At 41.6% G+C, this 18799-nt stretch overlaps 1 protein-coding gene across 1 annotated transcript in view; it reads left to right on the top strand.

The window, feature by feature from the left end:
* Positions 1-7364, top strand: part of ADRA1A (adrenoceptor alpha 1A) — a 14555-nt gene extending 7191 nt beyond the window's left edge. The window contains exon 2 of the mRNA XM_009635792.1: positions 6853-7364. Within this exon, the coding sequence (XP_009634087.1) occupies positions 6853-7364 (512 nt within the window). The remainder of the gene's footprint in view (positions 1-6852) is intronic.
* The last annotated feature ends 11435 nt before the right edge of the window (positions 7365-18799 follow it).

Genomic DNA, 18799 nt, shown 5'->3' with positions numbered 1-18799 from the left:
TGTTTTCACCACTTTCAATTCTCTGGAGTACACGAACCAAGAATGTAATTTTTCACTCGCCCTCAAATGTCATGGCACAATTTAGGATTTCTTAGTGATTGAAAGGCCATGAGTGATTCTCCCACCCCACCCAGCAAATGTCAGGACTTGTCTTCAATTTGGGTACATAACGGATAGATACTCTCAGCTTTTGCTGAAGAAGATAATTCCCGTACTGCTAACCCCAAGGATTCCAAAATCATGACCGACAACCACGTAGTGACAAACTCATGAGACAGGCTGAGACAGACTCATCTTTTCAAACTATTCTCTGAACCACCCGCTTGGGTTTTGTTTTAATTTTTAAAGGAAAGCTATGATTTTGTTCTGAGTGCATGACTCCGAGAGTGAGGGCTTCGGAAGAATATCAAGTATCTTAAAAATGTGAGCAACAAGATCCAGAATCATTCCATGGCAGTAACAGCATGGGAGCTGGAATTTCAACAACAATGAAACTAATTTGTAAAACAACGTGATTATTTGGGTTTACATGGGTAACAAAACCTCAGTTTACCTTCCCATGGTTTTTTATCGGCTTTCTAAATCTGCAACTGCCCACAGTGAATCTGGAAATAGTTGCTTGCTGAGATGTTTGCTCTTTGCCAGAAATATCATCCATCGTAAGTGGGTAGAATATGAAACGCAGCATAAATTAGGTCTGAAAATTCCAAATAATCAGAGCACCATTCCCAGACTGACCCTGTTGCCTGTCCTTTCCACCTCTCACCTGTGTCCAAACACCCACACCGTCCTGAATTCTTTTGAGAAGAGAAACACTCTCACTCCCTCTACAGCCATTTACTATGGGTCAGGGATATCTAGGCACAAAGCCACTCTCATTTCCCCCCTGAATCAGCCACAATATTCCAGGCCCTGAGACAGGAACAGCTGTAAACGTGCAAGACTTGCCAGATGCAGGCTTTTACTCTTCCTCATGTCTACAAACCGCTGTTCTGCATTTGTTACGTTAATTTGATTATACAAAACCCAGAAGCATTTCCTACTGTTCAAGGGTTCTTTGATCCCATTTTGTGTTCCCACAGAACATACTTTCCATAAGGGAGCAGCAGGGTTGAGACGTGCTGGGAGAGCATGTATGTACTGAGTGCAGCTGTTGCATGCCTGCAGCAATACAGATGTATACATATATATATAAAAACATACTTTCCGAGGGGTGGTTTGTGTTTGACCCGAGATGCAATATAGAGTGCCAGTTTTATGGAATAAAGTTCAGTGCTAACACTGAGCTTGGGAACAGAAGATGCAACACATTCATCAATGTTTGTAGAGCAGACTGCCTCACGAGAGATGGAGGGTGCCCCTGGTACAGAGTTAATCTACGTGGGGACATCAGTGTCCTCTGTGCTTTATCCTCTGGGTCTTTAGGGCAATTGCTCTGGAATAGCTGCTGCCCTCTGGCTTGACCCCTTTAGGGCAGATCCCAGGACCTGAGTTTTAAGCTTTGTCTCCCTGTAAACCAGACCACTATCCCTGTTTCCAGTTCGCTGTGGTTCCGGAGGCGTATTTCCTATACGTCAGAGGCAAGAGACGCTAGGATTTTTGTCTTCTCTGCAAGGTTTAAAATGGGTACTTCTGATTCCCTAGGACACTTTAAGCGCTGATAACGTAACACTAATATAATTTGGTTCTCTGCTCACAAGGTGCACAGGCACCGCTGTCATCTCCTGAGTGGAATCTGTAACATACAGCACAGAAGGGGGGGAAAAAAGTAGTGAACCTGAACAGAGCTGCAAGATTTAGTAGGAGAGATGGATTTTAACACCACTGTGGGTCCATGGGTCACACATATGGGATCTTATTCCCATGATGCTGACAAAAACCATACAGAGTAAACAAATAACTTGAGTTTCTGCAGTCTGGCAGCTTCTAAATCCCTCTCTGCTGTCCATCAGTGAAACAACGCACGACATCAATACTGTTTTTTAAGCAACCTATAATCAAGCAGCTCTGTAACTTCTGACAAATGACACAGTCAAATTACATCTTTGTGACTGAATTGGCACTTACTCACCAGGAGGTACATGAAAAACTTATCTTTCAGATCTGAAGAAACTTTGAGTTGACAAATAGGAAAATACATGATGAGGGAAGGGAATGCAATCCTGACATTTTCAGGGGTGAGTGATGAAATACTTAATGGCAAAGGATCTCAGGAGGCTAATACTACATTTTATTTTATTTAATTTTCCTATAACAAGGAATTGAATTGTGCTACTGACACTTGAGAGTCCTCAACCTTTTGAAAACAAAGCAGGAATTAGAGCATCATTTAGTCAATCTACAAGTCAAAGGCATTAAAAGATCAGCTGAAGTTTTCTTTACTCTTCCTCTAGCACAGACTGCAGGGAGAAAATGGATGAAGCCACTAAACTGTTATCAGCTTTGCCGCTATTTACCATTTTATTCCTGACAGTGTCCTGGACAAGACATTAAAGCCTGTGACTTGCATAAAGAATCAGTTTTAAGAAAGAAAACTTTTCACTTCTCAACTGCTGCTCACTATCCAACTTTATCGGAGGATACCTGGACTGCAGCACTTTATTAATCTGTGATTACACCTAGGCTAGAGTGAGAGAATTAGAAAAGCTTGCCCTGGAGAATCAGGTGATAAAATAATTCTGTTTTCTCAGTCCTGGCTGCTAGTAGGCAAGTGTCCAAACCCAAGTGGACACTAATTGACAGCTGCCAAGTGGTCAAGGACTGAATGGATAAGGACACTGAACTGCTCAACCCAGTTTCACCACATTTCTTTTGTACTGCCTACTGCTACGTAAGAAACAGTCTTATACCGTATATCTTCAAGAAGAGACAATTCATCATGCCACCTGGTTGTTTAATCTCATAGTTAATGATGGTCATTGTTTTAAAAAAACAAAACAAAACACAAAGCCTATGTTTTATTTTACTTTGAACTCATCTGACTTGAGCTGCCAGCCACTGCCCGGTTCAATGTTTCAGCACACTGAACAAAACACTTTATCACCAGGCTTAGCAGCACTGTTTGAAAATGACTCCCGCTTGCTACCAGATACATCAACCACTGATATTAATCATGACAGCAACATCACTGAATATTAAAAGGCCTGGAAGAAAAGAATACATTCCAATTCCCCAAGGACTTGGAGAATATGATAGTTTCTCCCTTTTGCCAGATACTCAGGTAGCCAACAGAAAAGATGAGGGAAAGTTTCTGAAATACAGAGGTAGCCAGGTGTCTGGAATAGAAGGGCATTGCTTTCTGCAGCCCTTCGAATAGGACATCACACTTCTATGGAGGCACTAACCAAAGGCTAACATGTCAATAGTTCCTCACAGCAGTCCTGCGTCATACAGAAGGATTTTGCTCATTATACAGAAAAGATGCAGGAGGTGAAATATTTTTTGCACCCTACACAATAATTCAGTGCCTCGAGGTTTAGACATGCTGATCTTCAATTCATACTGCTCTGGAAGTTGAGTAAGCTGTCAGCGTAAGTAAGTCCAAATTATTTCTGCTTTGATTTTTCATCTAGACCTGTTACATATTGGGTCCATTGACTACCAGTTTCAGCCTCAGCCCTTTCAAGATGCTACTGCCAACGTTTCTTCTTACTGACATTAGTACTGGACATTCACAGGACAACACAGTTACAAGGAAGCCTACAGACAGAGCTTTAGCTGGTCTAAGCTTATGAAACATCACTGACTAGCACAACCAAGTGCACAGCAGAGCAAAGCTGCTGTCCCAAAGCCCAAGTTGTACCCACCCCAGAAAGAAAGAGTTAAAGACAGCATGTGATGGAGTTTACAGATAGCAAAGTTTGTATGCTGTTAGAGCCACCTCCTTTTCTTTTCACTGTGTTGTTCCAAGGCAACAAGTCTATACACTGATGAACCAAAAAAGGTTACATTAATAAATTAGCATTCAGATCCCCACCCCAAAAAAAGAGCAAAAGACAGACTCTGACACTGGCTATTTTCTATTTTTAACAGGCTTTGGCAAGGCACTAGCATTCCATTTAAAGTGAGCCAGAAGTTGCGGCAAACAAGAATTGTTATTGTTTACCCATTTTAACACTCAGCCTCACACAGCTGATCCCCTGAACCAAGATTTCTTTCAACTTTTGTCTTAACACAAAATGGGAAAGCAGTAGATACGCTGCAATTAAATGAGGAAATAAAGAAAAAATTGAGCACGATTTGGGCATTTAGAAGCCTTTCGTTATTTTTCATCTGCCAATGACTTCAGCCAGAAAGTTCTTTGAGAACATTATTTAGTTGTTTTTCAGGAAAGGAAAGCAGCATTAATTTGCTGAGAAAAATTCTAGGTCATGGATACGCCTGCTCACTCTTGCTTAACCGCAAAACAGAATCTGTTTTCTTTAGCACAACATTTTTGGTCTTAAAAACTGGTTGATATCGAAACTGATAGTAAAACTGCTCTACCTTGGAGCAACACAGAAGCAGTCACAGAGGCAGCAAGACTTGTACTTGATGCCCGGGTTGTAACTGGGGTTGGAACCAGAGGTTTTGCTGCTGCAATACAGAGGGAACTCCTGTGTCCATGTTCTGCACTGCCTTTGGGTGTTCCGGCTCGGTCTCGCTTCTCTGCTGCTCCAACACACACCAGATGGCCTGGGTCTTAGCAGACCTCTCCCAGGTCAGAGATTACTGGAAGGCTTCTCACCCTGCCACATCTCCTACATCTTCCCTGACAGCACCATGTCCTCTGGGCACATCAGCTCCACTCAGAGGGTTGGAGCTGGTGCCACAGCAAGAAGACATGGCTTCACGTTTCACAGCAGACACCATGTTCAGCAGCATGAGCAAGTCATTAATCACGCTGCACTATTTGTGTCTCTCGTTCAGGCAGTATTTTGATACATTCTCACACAGGCAAAAACACCCTGAGAATTCCTCTCCGGCTTCTGCTGCTTAAAAGCATTTGCTGCACTAGCTGTAGCTTTGTTTGACAAAGACGGGAAGAAGATTCAAACCTAAGTTCAGCAGCTCTCAGAATTAAATTAGAACACCCTCTGATTGCATTATTAGCTTTTCCTAAGTCAGGGGAGGTCCAACAAACAGATCGATCCCCGTAAAGCTTAGGAGCTGCTTACAGACATAGTTAAACTGCAGAGGATGACAGATGCATGGAGACCTGCATCTTTCACAGTATTTCTTTCAAGACACATGGGTTTCTGGGGGGGATGCAGGAAGACAAGCATTTGTCAGTGCTAGAAATTCTATTTATTATAAGCTTGATGATGAAGTCCAAAACAAGCCAGTTATATTTTCTGGGAAATTATTTTTCTTCCTGTGCCCGAACTAGTTACTGACACTGGTATGCCCATATGATAGAACCACTTTTTTTTTTCCCCCCCTTTCTTTTAAAGAAGGGAAGAAACAGCCTTTCCCCTTGACAAGATATGGCAAATATTTTTCTCTTTCTCTGGTTTCTAGATTCATTTTGCAAAATTGGTCCTAGAAGTGCTGCTGTCGCTTATTCCCACCCCAGCATCACACTGAGTTTCTGGTTCATTCAGACAATATTGTTTTCATTTCTAAGCAAGAGAAGTACCAAATAAGAGAATTATAGGATCTTGTTACATGGCCACCTTCCAGCGTCATTCAAGAAAAGCACCAAATTTCTAAACAATGCTCCGTAAGCAGCAGTGTTAACTCTTCAGTATCTTAGAGATGTCTCTGCAGCTCTATAACAACATCTCTCCATGAACAAATCTCTTCAGCATTTACGGATATCCTATTCAAATAATTCAAAGTTAAAAACTTGCTTATACCAGCAGTTAAACAAGTTGTAGTTCAGCAAAACCACAAAGGTTTGGCTTTAGGAAAAAATGTTCCCAAGATTTTAAATCAGCAGGTAACTCATAATTAAATCCTATGTTATCATAATCTATTTTTTAAAAAGATTATTACTAATGGTATTTCATCTTCAATTCACATGGTCACTTATAGTTGACTGCTGTTGGATCAAGGCAGTGAGGACTAACGAATACACCATTTATGGCTCTGTCACTGATACACTGAGTAAGATTTGTCAAACAATTTCTCATTTTTTTACCATTATCCTGCCCCACAGAATAAAAAGCCCCACAGTACTTTCCTTGAGAAGGAGCCATTTAAGTTCATGCTTTTAAAATTGTCTCTGAGCAGTAACCTTGCAAGTATCTATCAGTTTTTTCCAGGAGTGGTTCTAATGTTCACGGCTATAAAAAGGAACCTTTCCTTAACTTCTTCAAATTTTAGATGCATTCCATGAGACTGAAAAATGTGGGAACTTAGATTTTCTAAAGGTTTCAAGGGAAAATGAGTACCCAAAACTTCTAATAACTTTTAATACTTCTAGCTGAAATGCAGTCAACTTGGTAATCCTACTTTTCACTTACTCCGACTTCTGAAGTGGTGCCATTTTCTTGCTAGTGAAACCCCTTTCGATGACCTCCTAGATATGACTGGTATTTGGCTAACTAATCTTGAATTAGAAGTCCCAGAGGAAGCAGTTTTCCTCTGTCCCTGGATACAGGTCCTCTTTCTTGCCTCTCTGGCTATGAATTGGAATGTAATGCTTGTATAATAAAGTAGATATCTTGAATCAATCTCTGATAGAACATCCATGTAATTGTAAGACACCATTCCTTATGAAAGACTTGTTCCTGCGGGGATTGGGCTTTGAGTCATAAATTTTCCAAGACAGAACAGAATCTTATTTATTTTTTTCCAGTGTTTAAGTTTCTTTGGTTACCTGAAATTTCTCACTGCCTCGGCCTTAACACTGTATATTTTCCATTTTAGGTTCTTTCTTTCCTGCAATCAAACCCCCGGACACACTTTTTAAAATAACATTTTGGCTTGGATATTTAAACAGCTGCATCAACCCCATAATCTATCCGTGCTCAAGTCAAGAGTTTAAGAAAGCGTTCCAAAATGTCCTGAGAGCCCAGTGCCTCCCAAGGAAGCAAGCAGCAAAGAAGCAATCCCCAAATTTCAACCTCAACCATCCCACTAGCCAAAGCATGGAGAGTGGCAAAGGCGTGGTCCGTATCCCTGTTGGCTCAGGAGAAACCTTCTATAAGATTTCCAAGTCAGATGGGGTCTGCGAATGGAAGATATTCTCTGCTGTTCAAAGCATGCCTGCAAAAAATGCAGTTTCTAAGGACTGTACTGCTGCCAAGGCAAAAAGTAAAGGTTTCCTTCAGGAATGCTGCTGTGCAGGCACTTCAGGGAACCTTGTCCATGAAAACTGTAAAGTGCCAACCACTAAAACACACACCATCTCCCTCAGTGAAAATGGGGAGGACGTCTAAAGGACTGAATGTACCTAGCAGCACAGGCTGGCAAACTCGTGGCTCTGCTAATGGGATGTTTCTCTTTTTACTGGGAAGCAGAACAACAGTTGAAAGGATCCAGGTGAAACAAATAGCATACTGTAAAACAGGGCCAAAGCTTTTGAGGAGTGATGTCTTTTGAGTGCTGGTAGCCTGAACAAAGCCCCTTAAAGACAGTGAATGGCTTCAGTGGATGGTGAGCACCCTATGGTCTTCCGAGAGACTGGCCTCCGCAAGTTATTTGCCTGACATTAAAAGGCTTTCCCCTGTTTCAAAGTTTCTACTGCTCCGATTTAAGTGCAACGGGGGAGAAAGAGCAAACTACAAAGTCCCCATGCTAATTGCAGCATGGATACTTTCAGACAGCTCCACATTTAGAGCCATTTTGTGATTCTGCCCCCCTCAAAAAGCTAAACCTCAATTCAGCAGCTGGGAGAGCTGAGTTTGGGAGGCTCAGGTCTTGGGACAGTGTTTACAGATCTCTGCTTACTTTTCATTAAGGGACTGTGGACCAGAATCTTTTCCTACCCCGTCTTGCCTCTCTTGTTTGTGTCCAGGCCCTGACTTGGTGAGGTCCTGCATGCCTTGTTGAATAGAATAGGAAGCTCTTTGGATCTGCATCTTCAGCTGGGCAGCCCCATTGGTCCTCATGCCTGGCCTGCACCAGGTGGGGATTTGGCCCACAGGGCCGCGTACCCTCAATCTGTCTGGAAAAGCAGTCACTTCAGCAAAAACACAATCCTGGCTCTTGCCCTGCTTAGAGCCGCTTTAGGTTTCCCCTTGTGCTGTGGATTTCAGTAAACTCCATTGCAAAGGAAAACTTGATCCAAGTGGCTGCACTCCACCTAGCTTCAGAGACCAACCAGAACTTTTCTTTTTTTGTACAACCAACCTCTCAAATCTCCAAACAAAACCAAATGAAATTTGCATGCATCCTAGGTTTGTTTGGAAGGTCTGTGCACTTTGATACAGGTCTAAAAATTCAGAACTAGGCAAGTCATCATCAAATAAGGCTCAAAGAGGTCACTAACTCATCCATTTGCTTTCCTTGTTCTCAGTCCAGCAGGAGCCTGCTTTAAAAAATCAGTAACTCCTTGCTCAGGTGCTTGCTAGTCAGATCAGTGCCAGAGTCACTGGAAAAGCTGCAAACGTTTTGCCCAGTGTTATGCTACATTCCTTTTCTAACTCCTTCAATACAAAGTGCTCTAAGCTCTCTGCGAGATCCTGGGTATGCTGGAGTCAGGAACTCTACCATCGTTCTGAGTAGTGGGAGTTAAGCACATTAAATGACTTAAGGACATACATCCCCATGAGAAAGGGCCATCCTTTGGGAATTTGGGAGAAAAGCATTTGGAAGCATGTTATATTTTAATATAGCTAACCCAAATAAATGAATAAATGAGCTGTTCAACATCTGGAAGAAATAGTGGGAGGAATTCTCTGTACAATACTAGAAATAAGCAGCTCTTGACATAACTCCTCCTGAGCTTGCCAAGTAAGAACGCAGCTTCTTGAAACAACAAATAAGCTTTTACTCATGTCTCAGTGTCAGCTCCTGTGCTGCATATCTCCTGGCTTGAAAAGGGCTTAAGACAAGGTTAGCTTTTACAGGACAGGGCCTTGAAAGGACACCTTGATAGTACTGATGAGGAATCAGTGTTTATTCATTTTTCATTCAGTATTAAGTCCCCAATGTCAAAAGATTTTCAGTCTTCCATGTCTTTTATTTATGCATGAATGAGATTTCTTTCTTCCTGCAAACACTTATTTGCAGCTAGAACATTATCAGACAATTTCCAGAAGTAAAGTCTGATTCTTGGAGTTCCTGCAATACTGTTGTTTTGCACAGTCCTGGAAGCAGAAAGCAACCTCAGAGTGTAAATGCACTTCACACCTATACGTGGCCAGAAGAGAGTAGATGGACCTAATTCTGTGTTTTGTGTAGACAATTCAGAGAGGCAAAATGAGCCAGCTAATTTCCCCCCTACATTGGCCCTGTTCTCAATGCATTAAAATTACTGCATAATATCAATACACCTAGGAAACCAAGTACAAAGTGCCCATTTGCAGACCTTGCTAATCTTGCAGGATCGAAAGTAAAACCTGTAGAAGTAAGAATCATCAGGCAGATTCACTAGTATTTACTCAGATAACACCAGCCTGATCAAGTTAGGTCAGAGAACCAAAAAGGTGTAAAACACCTGGTAAAGTTGGCATCTCTTTTCTGACATAATAACCAAGAACAGTTCACATCCAGCATGTACTGATAAACTTTCCTTGCAGCACTTGCTGCCTCAGAGATACATCTTACAGGTGTTTTGAGATGCTACCGAGTCACATCAAGAGAGGGCTTGCTTCTCCCAGCCTTCAAACAAATAAGTATGCAGTGACAGGGAAAAATAAAGCTTACAGTTCTCAACAGTTTGCCTGCAGCGGTCCTGAAGACATCAACAAGACACTTGAATTTGGAAGCAGTGTTTTTCAGACCATTAAGCTTTTGTTGTGTTTGGTGGGCCAGTGAATGGCACTGTCTACCTCTTCTTGTATTTGGAAAATGAAATTTCTTATCTGATTAGCTGAAGCAAATAGTTATTTGTTCCCCCACATGAATGCTGCATAAGAAAGATACAGAATGTCCCAAACAGGTTAAAATTAGAGAAAAATTCAAATCAAATGCCTGGACCCAAACCCTTGTTTGTTTCCAAAAGCATGCACTCATGGACAGCAAATCTGTAGCATTACCCCATTTTTAGTTTAAATAAGAAACCCACCCCACCCATTAAAGCTTTCCTTAGAGTTTTTCAATAAAGTCTAGAATTTGAAACTAGAAGTGTTGAAATACCATGAAAAAAAATATTCTCATGGTACTTCAAGCCAAGACCAGAAGCAGAAAAGCTGGAAATCTCATAAGAAAGTCACATGAGACTCGTGGCCGAGGTTTTCAGTCTCACGGGGTTCAAATACGTGGGACTTTTATTTGAACAAAACCTGAACTCTGAAACATTCTGAAAAACACCCATTAAATTGAGCAAGACTAGCAACATTTAAAATCTTCACTGCACACACTTGCTGCCCAACCCTACCTGCATACTTATTTTAGAGCTTGAACCAGTAAGGTCATTTGTGCCATCTCTCCTTTGGACCTGGGAGATGTACACAGTAATTTTGGATTTCTTGATGTTTCAGTGTCAGACAAGGGGTTGTTGTGGAGCTACACATAGGCTGATAGAAATGGATTAGTCATTCAATTCCAGAGCAATTCTGAAGTAGCAATATGAATCTGTAAGATGAGGATAAGTCACCATGCTGGTGGCAATGTCTGGACAGACAGGCATGGATTGTCACGTTTGTGGCACAGCACTCCTGCTTGTGAGAGACAGGTGAGAATAACAAAGTCTTGGTCTCTTCTTCATCCTTTTTTTTCCTGCCATCAAACAGATGCTAAAGGACCTCTCTTTGTCCAGCAAGTCTGAAAAGCACTCAGACCTCAGCATCAGGCAGTCTGGTCCCAGCCACACCTCCGCTGCTGTCACATTTGCCAGCAAAAACAAACACATAATTTGTTTGGCTCACTCAAGAGAATTTCTGCATGAAAACTGCCCTGTTCCCTTGTTGCAAGCAGGGTCATAGGCACATGTCATCTTGATGGACATTTGGACTGACAAGTCTCAAAAACCATACAAGGACTTCTAGGAAGAAAAAAAAGCAAAAAAAAAGCAGTGTAGATTAAAGTAGACCATATTTTTCTGTTATTTAAAGTGAACTTGGCACTGGTAAAAAAGCTGCAGCCACAGAGGCTGAATGTATCTGTCTATCTAAAAAGCACTAGCAGAACAAGAGATTTCCCAGCGGCTCACCATCTATCATCACATGTAAAATCTTTCTACAGTCAGGACTGTTGTGTGAAATACTGTAGGAGCACAGAACAGAGAGCAGAATGTGGTCAGATGGGAAGTAAGAACACAGTGTGGAGTGCCACGATTTCCCCCTCAAAGCCACATCCACTGGACCACACTGACCTGTCAATTGATGTGTCCTGACCGAATCTTTGTGGGACGTGTATGACATCCCACTGTCCTCTGTTCAGTATTTTCTGAGAGCACGAGAGTCAAGATTTCTGTCTTGAATGGAGCAGATGGTATCTGTTGAAAAGAGTTGAGAGCTGGAGCATCATATAGATGACTTAATTTTCACAGGTTGAGGCTAAGCAGATCACCTCTTCCTCACAGGGCAGGGAAAGTTCAGTATTCCACTTTCCACAGTTAATGTTCATTCAGATTTAGTGTCTTATGGTTTTGATCCTTCATATACTCTTAAGATTATTCAAATCCCAAATACTTAAGATGTGCCCACTATCCAAATAGATGTCTCCTCTTTTTTATTTTGCTCTGCCAAGTCCAAGGATAAATTATGTATTGTGTAAAAGAGTATTTTCCTTTGCCAGGCTTTAATGTCTTGAAAATCCATGGCACTGAAAAGAGGAAAGATTAAGCTAGGAATATCTCTTGCTTTTCTACTCATCAGAGCGAGCAAATGGATTTCACAAAGCTTTTTCAGTCTTACTTGCAAAATTTCCCTGCCTGACTTTCTCCATTTTCTGAAAGGCAACAACGACAGACTGAAGTATCTTATACCAATTGAAGTCAGTCAAAAAAGATCTTACCGCTTTACTGAAGTGGAAGTTGCTTAGTTCTAGGTATGCCTGCTGGCCTCATGTTAACTAACACTCGTGTTTGAGTGGGGTTTTTATTAGGAACTCCATTTTAAGATAAAGCTACTGAGGCACAGAGTGACTCACTGATCCACTCCAGCAAGGTTTCAGCTATCCCACGTTGAATCCATGCTTGGTAATTAACCCTGTATCCTACTCAGAGACACCTTTATCCTTTTTCCTGTCTTAATATTGTTTGGATAAGCAAGACAATGCTGAAAACCCACTCAATAGGACAGGCTGTTGACACCAACTATTTCTGCATGATTGCTTCCAACAACAGAGCCAAGGAGAAAAGCCAGTTGGTCTTCAAAATGTTGCCCTAAGCTCAAGGCATATCTGGGACCTGCACCATACAGTGTCATTTGCCAGAAGGAAAAGGTATCTAATAGCTCACGAGAGCGCTGTTGCAACGAGGCAGCTTTGTGCATCTGCTCTCTATCTGCTTGCTGCATTCTTCATACCTCCTTCCAGTCACCCTTCTGCACAGAGCCTTTAAGTCTCACTAGCACATCAGCCTTTAAGTTGTCTCCCGAGAAGCCCAAGAGTCAACTAGTGCTTTCTATGAATGAATCTATCCAATGTTTATTTTGTTTCCTGCCTAATTATAATGACACTCACAGGGAGAAGGTTAGACTGTCTGGCCAGACTAATCCTGTCTTTTCCTATCACTGCACATAAGTAAACTAAACTAAGCCTTCTCCATCTGTAAAAGGGAGCTAATCCATAAGCATAATCAACTACATTTTGAAGGTATTCCCAAACAGATTATTTAATGTATGACAGTACTATGAAAACCCAAGATGCTATGAGGTAGCTTGTGGTGCATTAAAAAAAAATATCTTCCACCCAGCTTGATAAATGTAATTGAATTACTTATTTCCCAGGAGATTAAGCATTTGTATTAGGGATTTGAGTAAAATGTCGTGCCTTCGATGCAGCGCATGCTGCATATTTCTCATACTGACAGAAAGGGAGAAAAATAGCAAGCATGAGCTAAGTGGAAATGAATTGCTAAAGAGGAGAGCTATGTATTCCAAGCAACTATCATGCAAGAAATAACACATCTTTTAGTTCCACAACACGCTCAAAGACCTAGTTAATACACATTACTGTCTGTTATACTGAGCTCAAACCCAGGCTGAGAGATATCCTCTCCTTTAGCATCACGATAACATTAAGATCTTTTTCAGAATCAAAAACATCCAAGTGTTAATACTGAAAAGCAAAAATGATTTTCCAGTACTCATTGTGTCAGACTGAATGACAAGACCTTCTGGTATTGATCCAAGTTTCTTCTATGATCTGCAAAAACTCGGTCCTTGTAAACCATTTTCTGAAGTAGGAAAACACAAATCTAGCCAGCATTTCAGCAGTTTTCCACTTAAAAAGCAATTCCACTCAGCTCATGATCTCAGCATCATTGTTTCATGATACAAAACCTTTGCTGAATATCGCTGAATACTCAATTTTACTTAGTGATGTTACAACTGTGGGAATTGTATGCAAGCTGGTTTGGGCTTTTTTTGCTTTGCCAGTCTTTGGTTGCAAAAATGTTTGGGTTTTTTTTTTTTTTTTCTTCTGTCTGCTGCAGCATTTTGCCTGTGTGTTGTACAAGTTTGGCTGCCAGTTGTTTTTAAATGAGCACGGCATTTTCTGAGCATGGTATTCTGATGTCATTGAATTTTCTATGTACTGTTTTTACAGACCCATTAGTTATCATGCAACATGTCTGAACAGTCATGCTGGTCATTTCCTTGAACAAAACTGAATGTATATGAAATACTGCTAGGTGAACAAATAAATTATTGGGGGAAATGGGCACTTTGTGACATGTGAGCTACAAGTCTGTTTGCTTGTTTGTTTTTTTTTCCCCCCCCAAAAAAAAGTATTTATACTAATGTAACCTCTCCCTTACAACAAACATTTCAGGCAGAGTATGACATTCCTACCAATAGCGCTGATCTCAGTGGGTTTTAGCGGAAGTAAGATACAAGGAGAACAAAGATATCAAACTTTGATTTCTACCATACAAAGTTGAAATTCTTAAATATATTTGAAAGGAAACTGAAAAGTCCATTTGGGCCTCAGATCCTTACCATGCTTATTCAGTTTGCTTACAGTAAAGTATCATATCCCAGATGAAATCCAGCCCATTTTGCAGTATTTCTTATAAACAAACACCAAAGAGAACAATCCCTGTCAACCCAAGAATGTAAATCCTCTTTCGGAAAGACAGTGCTGATTATTATTTTCCGTGATTTATAAAGTAGGAGAACTGAGATAAGAGAGAAAGAAAGACAGATTTCCAGAACAGCTGATACACTAGGAACCTCAGAAGCCCTGACTGTAGCTGTCACTGGTGAAACCCTTGAAAATGTCATCCTAGGTCTCAGGGAAGCTCTGGAGAAAAGCTGCAATTGAAAAAAAAAAAAATAGTTGCCCTTCTGCTTCTTTTACAGGTCTGTTCTTCCTCTGGCTTACAGTATGCATTTACCCTATATTACTTGGTATTGCACTGGAGCTTGGGAGCTTCAGCTAAGGACCAAGATTTGGTCCTTAACTGATACAGACCTTGCACTAAATACCCTTCTATAATTACAAATGGACATGAAAAATGCTGCAACTGTAAGTAATAACTTAGTGTCAGAATGCCTTTGTGATTACTAGATTTACTGTCAGACAAAAGAAGTAGAGTTATTTTTAATCAACAGTAGGAAAGTTGTGCAGGAAATGTATATTTTTACTTGGCTTTGTAAAATAAATCCAGTTAAGATCAAGTAGGACTACATCAGTCTGCCTTAGTAATGTGGCTCTAGGTCGTTCCTCTGTTACAGAACACATTCCCTTGCTATCAACCCGCCAGGTGAGGAGAGGAAGGAGTTACATTTTCTGACATACTGGATGAGGATTTCATTTTCCAAACCGGGTCATGATTGTCTGACCTTAGGCAAGTCAATGCACTTACACTGTGTCCAAACTCTCCTCTGTGCAATTGATGGGATATATCCCAACTGTCCCAGGAATGTTGAGCCTCATAAAATACCACCAGTGATTTTGGAAAGCTGACATACAACAGGAAAAAAAATAAAATCTGCTGGTGCATTTGTTTGATTTCATTACAAATACATGAATTTGGTAAATTTTGCCTGTGCTTTTTCTGGGATAAACTTCCTACCCCTCTCCAGGTCCTACGATGTCTTTGCTAGTTCCTCAGCAGCTTCTGTCCACTCGGACTCTTCAATCAACTGCTCCCATCACATCCTTTTTGTGTAATGGCCAAGGTAAGACAAGAGTTCCTGCTGCTCTGCTAATGGCATGGTGCAGAAGAGCCACAAGGTTGCTACTTCTGCCTGTCTTATATGTGAAGGCAGCTTTCACTCAGACCCCGACAATGGGCCAACACAGACAAGGACTCCACTGCCCAGAAGCTCTGCTCAAGGCCATTTCTGATGCTATCAGGGACTTGAGCCATCAGGGTGAAGTAACACACACAGGAGGCTCCAGGAGGTCCTCAATTTCCTCCAAAATTACATAATCAAGAGAGAAAGCAACATTTCTGGTTTCCCTACCTCTATTCCACGTTACTTTCAACAATGTCTGTGCTTAGCATTAAAAATAAGGTTTAAACAAATAAAGTGAAACAGTTCTACTTTATGTGAGATCCACCAACAAATCCCAGAGTACCTCTGGATTTGCTTACCATTACAAGATCTAGTGTTACAGATGCCACAGTAGTTAAAATACCATAAATACCACTCACACAGTACACTTCAGTCAAGTATCTTCAAGTGCTTTTAGAAGTATTTCTTAATTAAGCCTATCGTATACAGAAACTGCATTATACATAACCCCTTAAAGGTTCCCAAGCTGTTTCATAAACTTGAACTTAATGTCACTTTAAACTAACTATATGAAAAGGTAAAGCCATCCTCCACTCTGGTGCAAAAAGAAGCATCTGGTTTAGTATCTACATTAACATCACACTACAGCTTTGATAAGGAAACTTAGCTATTTCCTTCACCAGTGAGAACTTCGAGGGAAGTGCAAGTGGCAGAATATTACTGCCCAAATACAACTTTAGCCAAAGCAACACAGACAACACAAACTGCATTTTTCTGTCTGCATGCAGCACTTAATAACCCATAGACAGGTGATGCTAATGGGACCGCTTCATCTCCCAAAGAAATTCTGCTAATGCTCTCAAGAACTATTGAGGTTTTCTTCATGAAGATTCAGGCCCTGTGAGAAATTTCAGGACGGTCTTAATCATGGTCCCCTGCAGGTTAAAAATCTTAGTGTTACAGCTTTTGCTTTGTTAATCTAGCTGCAGGCAAAGGTCAAAGCAGTCAGCAGCTTTACTGAGGTTCAAACACTTTAGCAACATTAAGTGACACTGTGCTGGCAATTACTGCAGAAGGGAAAGCCAGAAAACATCCAGGTTTTCTTTCAGCTTGTTACTGGCCTAATGCTATCATAGTTCTTACAGTAAACCAGTCATTAAAGTGGTAAGTGAGCCAAATGGGTATTTGTTTAAATCCAGCAATTACCAGCTGCTGATCTTTATCAGAAAGCTGCAGAATTGACTGAACAAATTTGAGGAAAATGGCTTTTTTTCTCCCTGATATCAAACCTAACACCCTTCTCCTGATTTGGCCTGGGCATGCAGTTGACATCTTTTGTATGAAGCAAGTAGATTCGGAGCAGCTGTATGGACAGTGATCTGTCACTGCTGGCTTAGTTTATCACTAATGATCAGCTCTCTAAGGAGCAGATTACCAGATATAATTAGAAGTGGTCCTGTTAATATAACAGTCTATCTCCTAAAGCAAGGATAACCTGCACAAAATGCATCAGAGCAATGGGTAAGAAATTCTGCATAAACATTTTCTAAGAGTTTAACTGAAATCACAGCTAGGGCTTGTATATAACAGAAGACATGTAGCAAATAACGAGTGGGATTTAGTTTCAGCTGAGGATCGTACCCAAACACACTTCCACAGCAGAGCACATCTTTTAGCTTTTACAGTTTGTTATAATTTAAGTGCTCTGTTTTGTTTTCAAGAAAACACAGTGCATGATGGATAGAAGCTTTCTGGTTATGTTTTCTTTTTCTTTTGCATTTTCTTCCTGACGTATTTTGGCAGAAAAGAGGAAAAAAAAAAAAAAGAAAATGAATGCATCCCAAATCCAAAAAAAAATGAAGGCTGATCAGCCTGTTTCCCCTCAACCCAATTAAAAATATATATTGAAGCTGATCCAGCATTCCTTACCCATATTGAGCAGTCAGTCACCGAGGAACCCCAGTAGCTCCAGCAGAACAGCTCACGAGTGGGTTACCTTTGGCTCTTTAATCTAGAGCAGACATATGCCTGGTTAATGCAAACCAAATGTCTCAAAAGCAATTACCAGCATGTTAGTATCACAGGTTGAAAGTTGTTCACTTACTCTTGTAAGCACCCCCTGGAGGTAAAGGAGTAGCAATACTAGTTCTTAGAAGGAAAGGCAAAAGAAATGCTTGAGATCCAACAGTAATGAGAGAGTCAAACTGATGGGCTTCACATGTGCTCCCCCCAGCAGCGAGGGGAAAAAGCTTTTGTATAACACTGAGTTCATACTCAGCACCAAGCACATACTGAGTTTCTTCACATGGGGTGTAACATCACCTTCTGTCATGGAGATACACTAAAACCAACCCAGGCAAAGGACAAGCCCAACCACATGCCAGAAACCAACAAGAAACAGGGGTAAACAGAAATCAAACAACACTACAATAACATTTAACACATAACAGGCTCGAGGTGCCAGTCAGGGTATTGTTACTACCTGTCACTACACACAAGAACGATGACCCAAAGCACTCACACACAGCAACTCAAGGGGGGGAACCCTCTCCCTCTTGGGGGCACCCAGAAGACACAATCGCTCACCTGGGGAGGGCGGCAAGGGGTCACTCAAGCATACAGCCACAACTGCTCACCAAAAAAACGGTGAGGGCACCTAACCCCGCGCAGCTTCCTCAGGCAGGGACCTCACCCAAGGGAGCCGCGGGCGGCGCCCCCATTTATAGCGCGGGTCGGAGTGAGCTGGGGTCACTATTGGCCATGGTCCGAAAGCGTCTCTGAGCCGAGGCATCTCATTGGCTGCGGACCCTGCCTGTTGGCCGAGGGGTCCCGCTTCTCCCGCTCCCCCCACCAAGTGCCCCGGGGCACGGGAGCACAAAAGGCGCGAACAGGAGGTGTGAAGAGGCCGTGGCCGCCATCTTCAGGACGCCCGTCCTTATCGGAGCCGGGGAAGGGAGCCGGCTCACCTTCTAGACAAAGCCCTGAGGTCTTGGCAACAATTAGCTTCGTGGGGACTCCACCCGATGCAAACCTGAGCACAATTTGACCTAACAAGTAATGAAATTAGTAAAACCAAATGATTCTCCAGGCTTACATGTTTCATTCCCCCACTTCGCTTATGTGCAACACAGAGATAAAGGCCTGTGATGTTACTGGTAGTGGCAAGACAGCATTTAAGTTCCCTTTGCACAGTAATATGTTGAGGATACCAGTTAAGTTCCTGTCAGTAATTCTGGCTAAAGGTAGTTAGAATTACTCCTTCTCAGCCTGGCTATTCAGACTTATAATGGTTGCTTTGCACCTCCAGAGAGAAGAAAACTGTACCATTTCATTGGTGTAGTGGATGGCCTGAAACCAGC

Source organism: Egretta garzetta, unplaced genomic scaffold (genome assembly GCF_000687185.1).
Source record: "Egretta garzetta isolate BGI_Z169 unplaced genomic scaffold, ASM68718v1 scaffold233, whole genome shotgun sequence".
In the NCBI taxonomy this organism is placed as follows: Eukaryota; Metazoa; Chordata; class Aves; order Pelecaniformes; family Ardeidae; genus Egretta; species Egretta garzetta.
The sequence above is the reverse complement of the archived record's forward strand: the minus strand, read 5'-3'. Positions and strand labels throughout refer to the sequence as shown.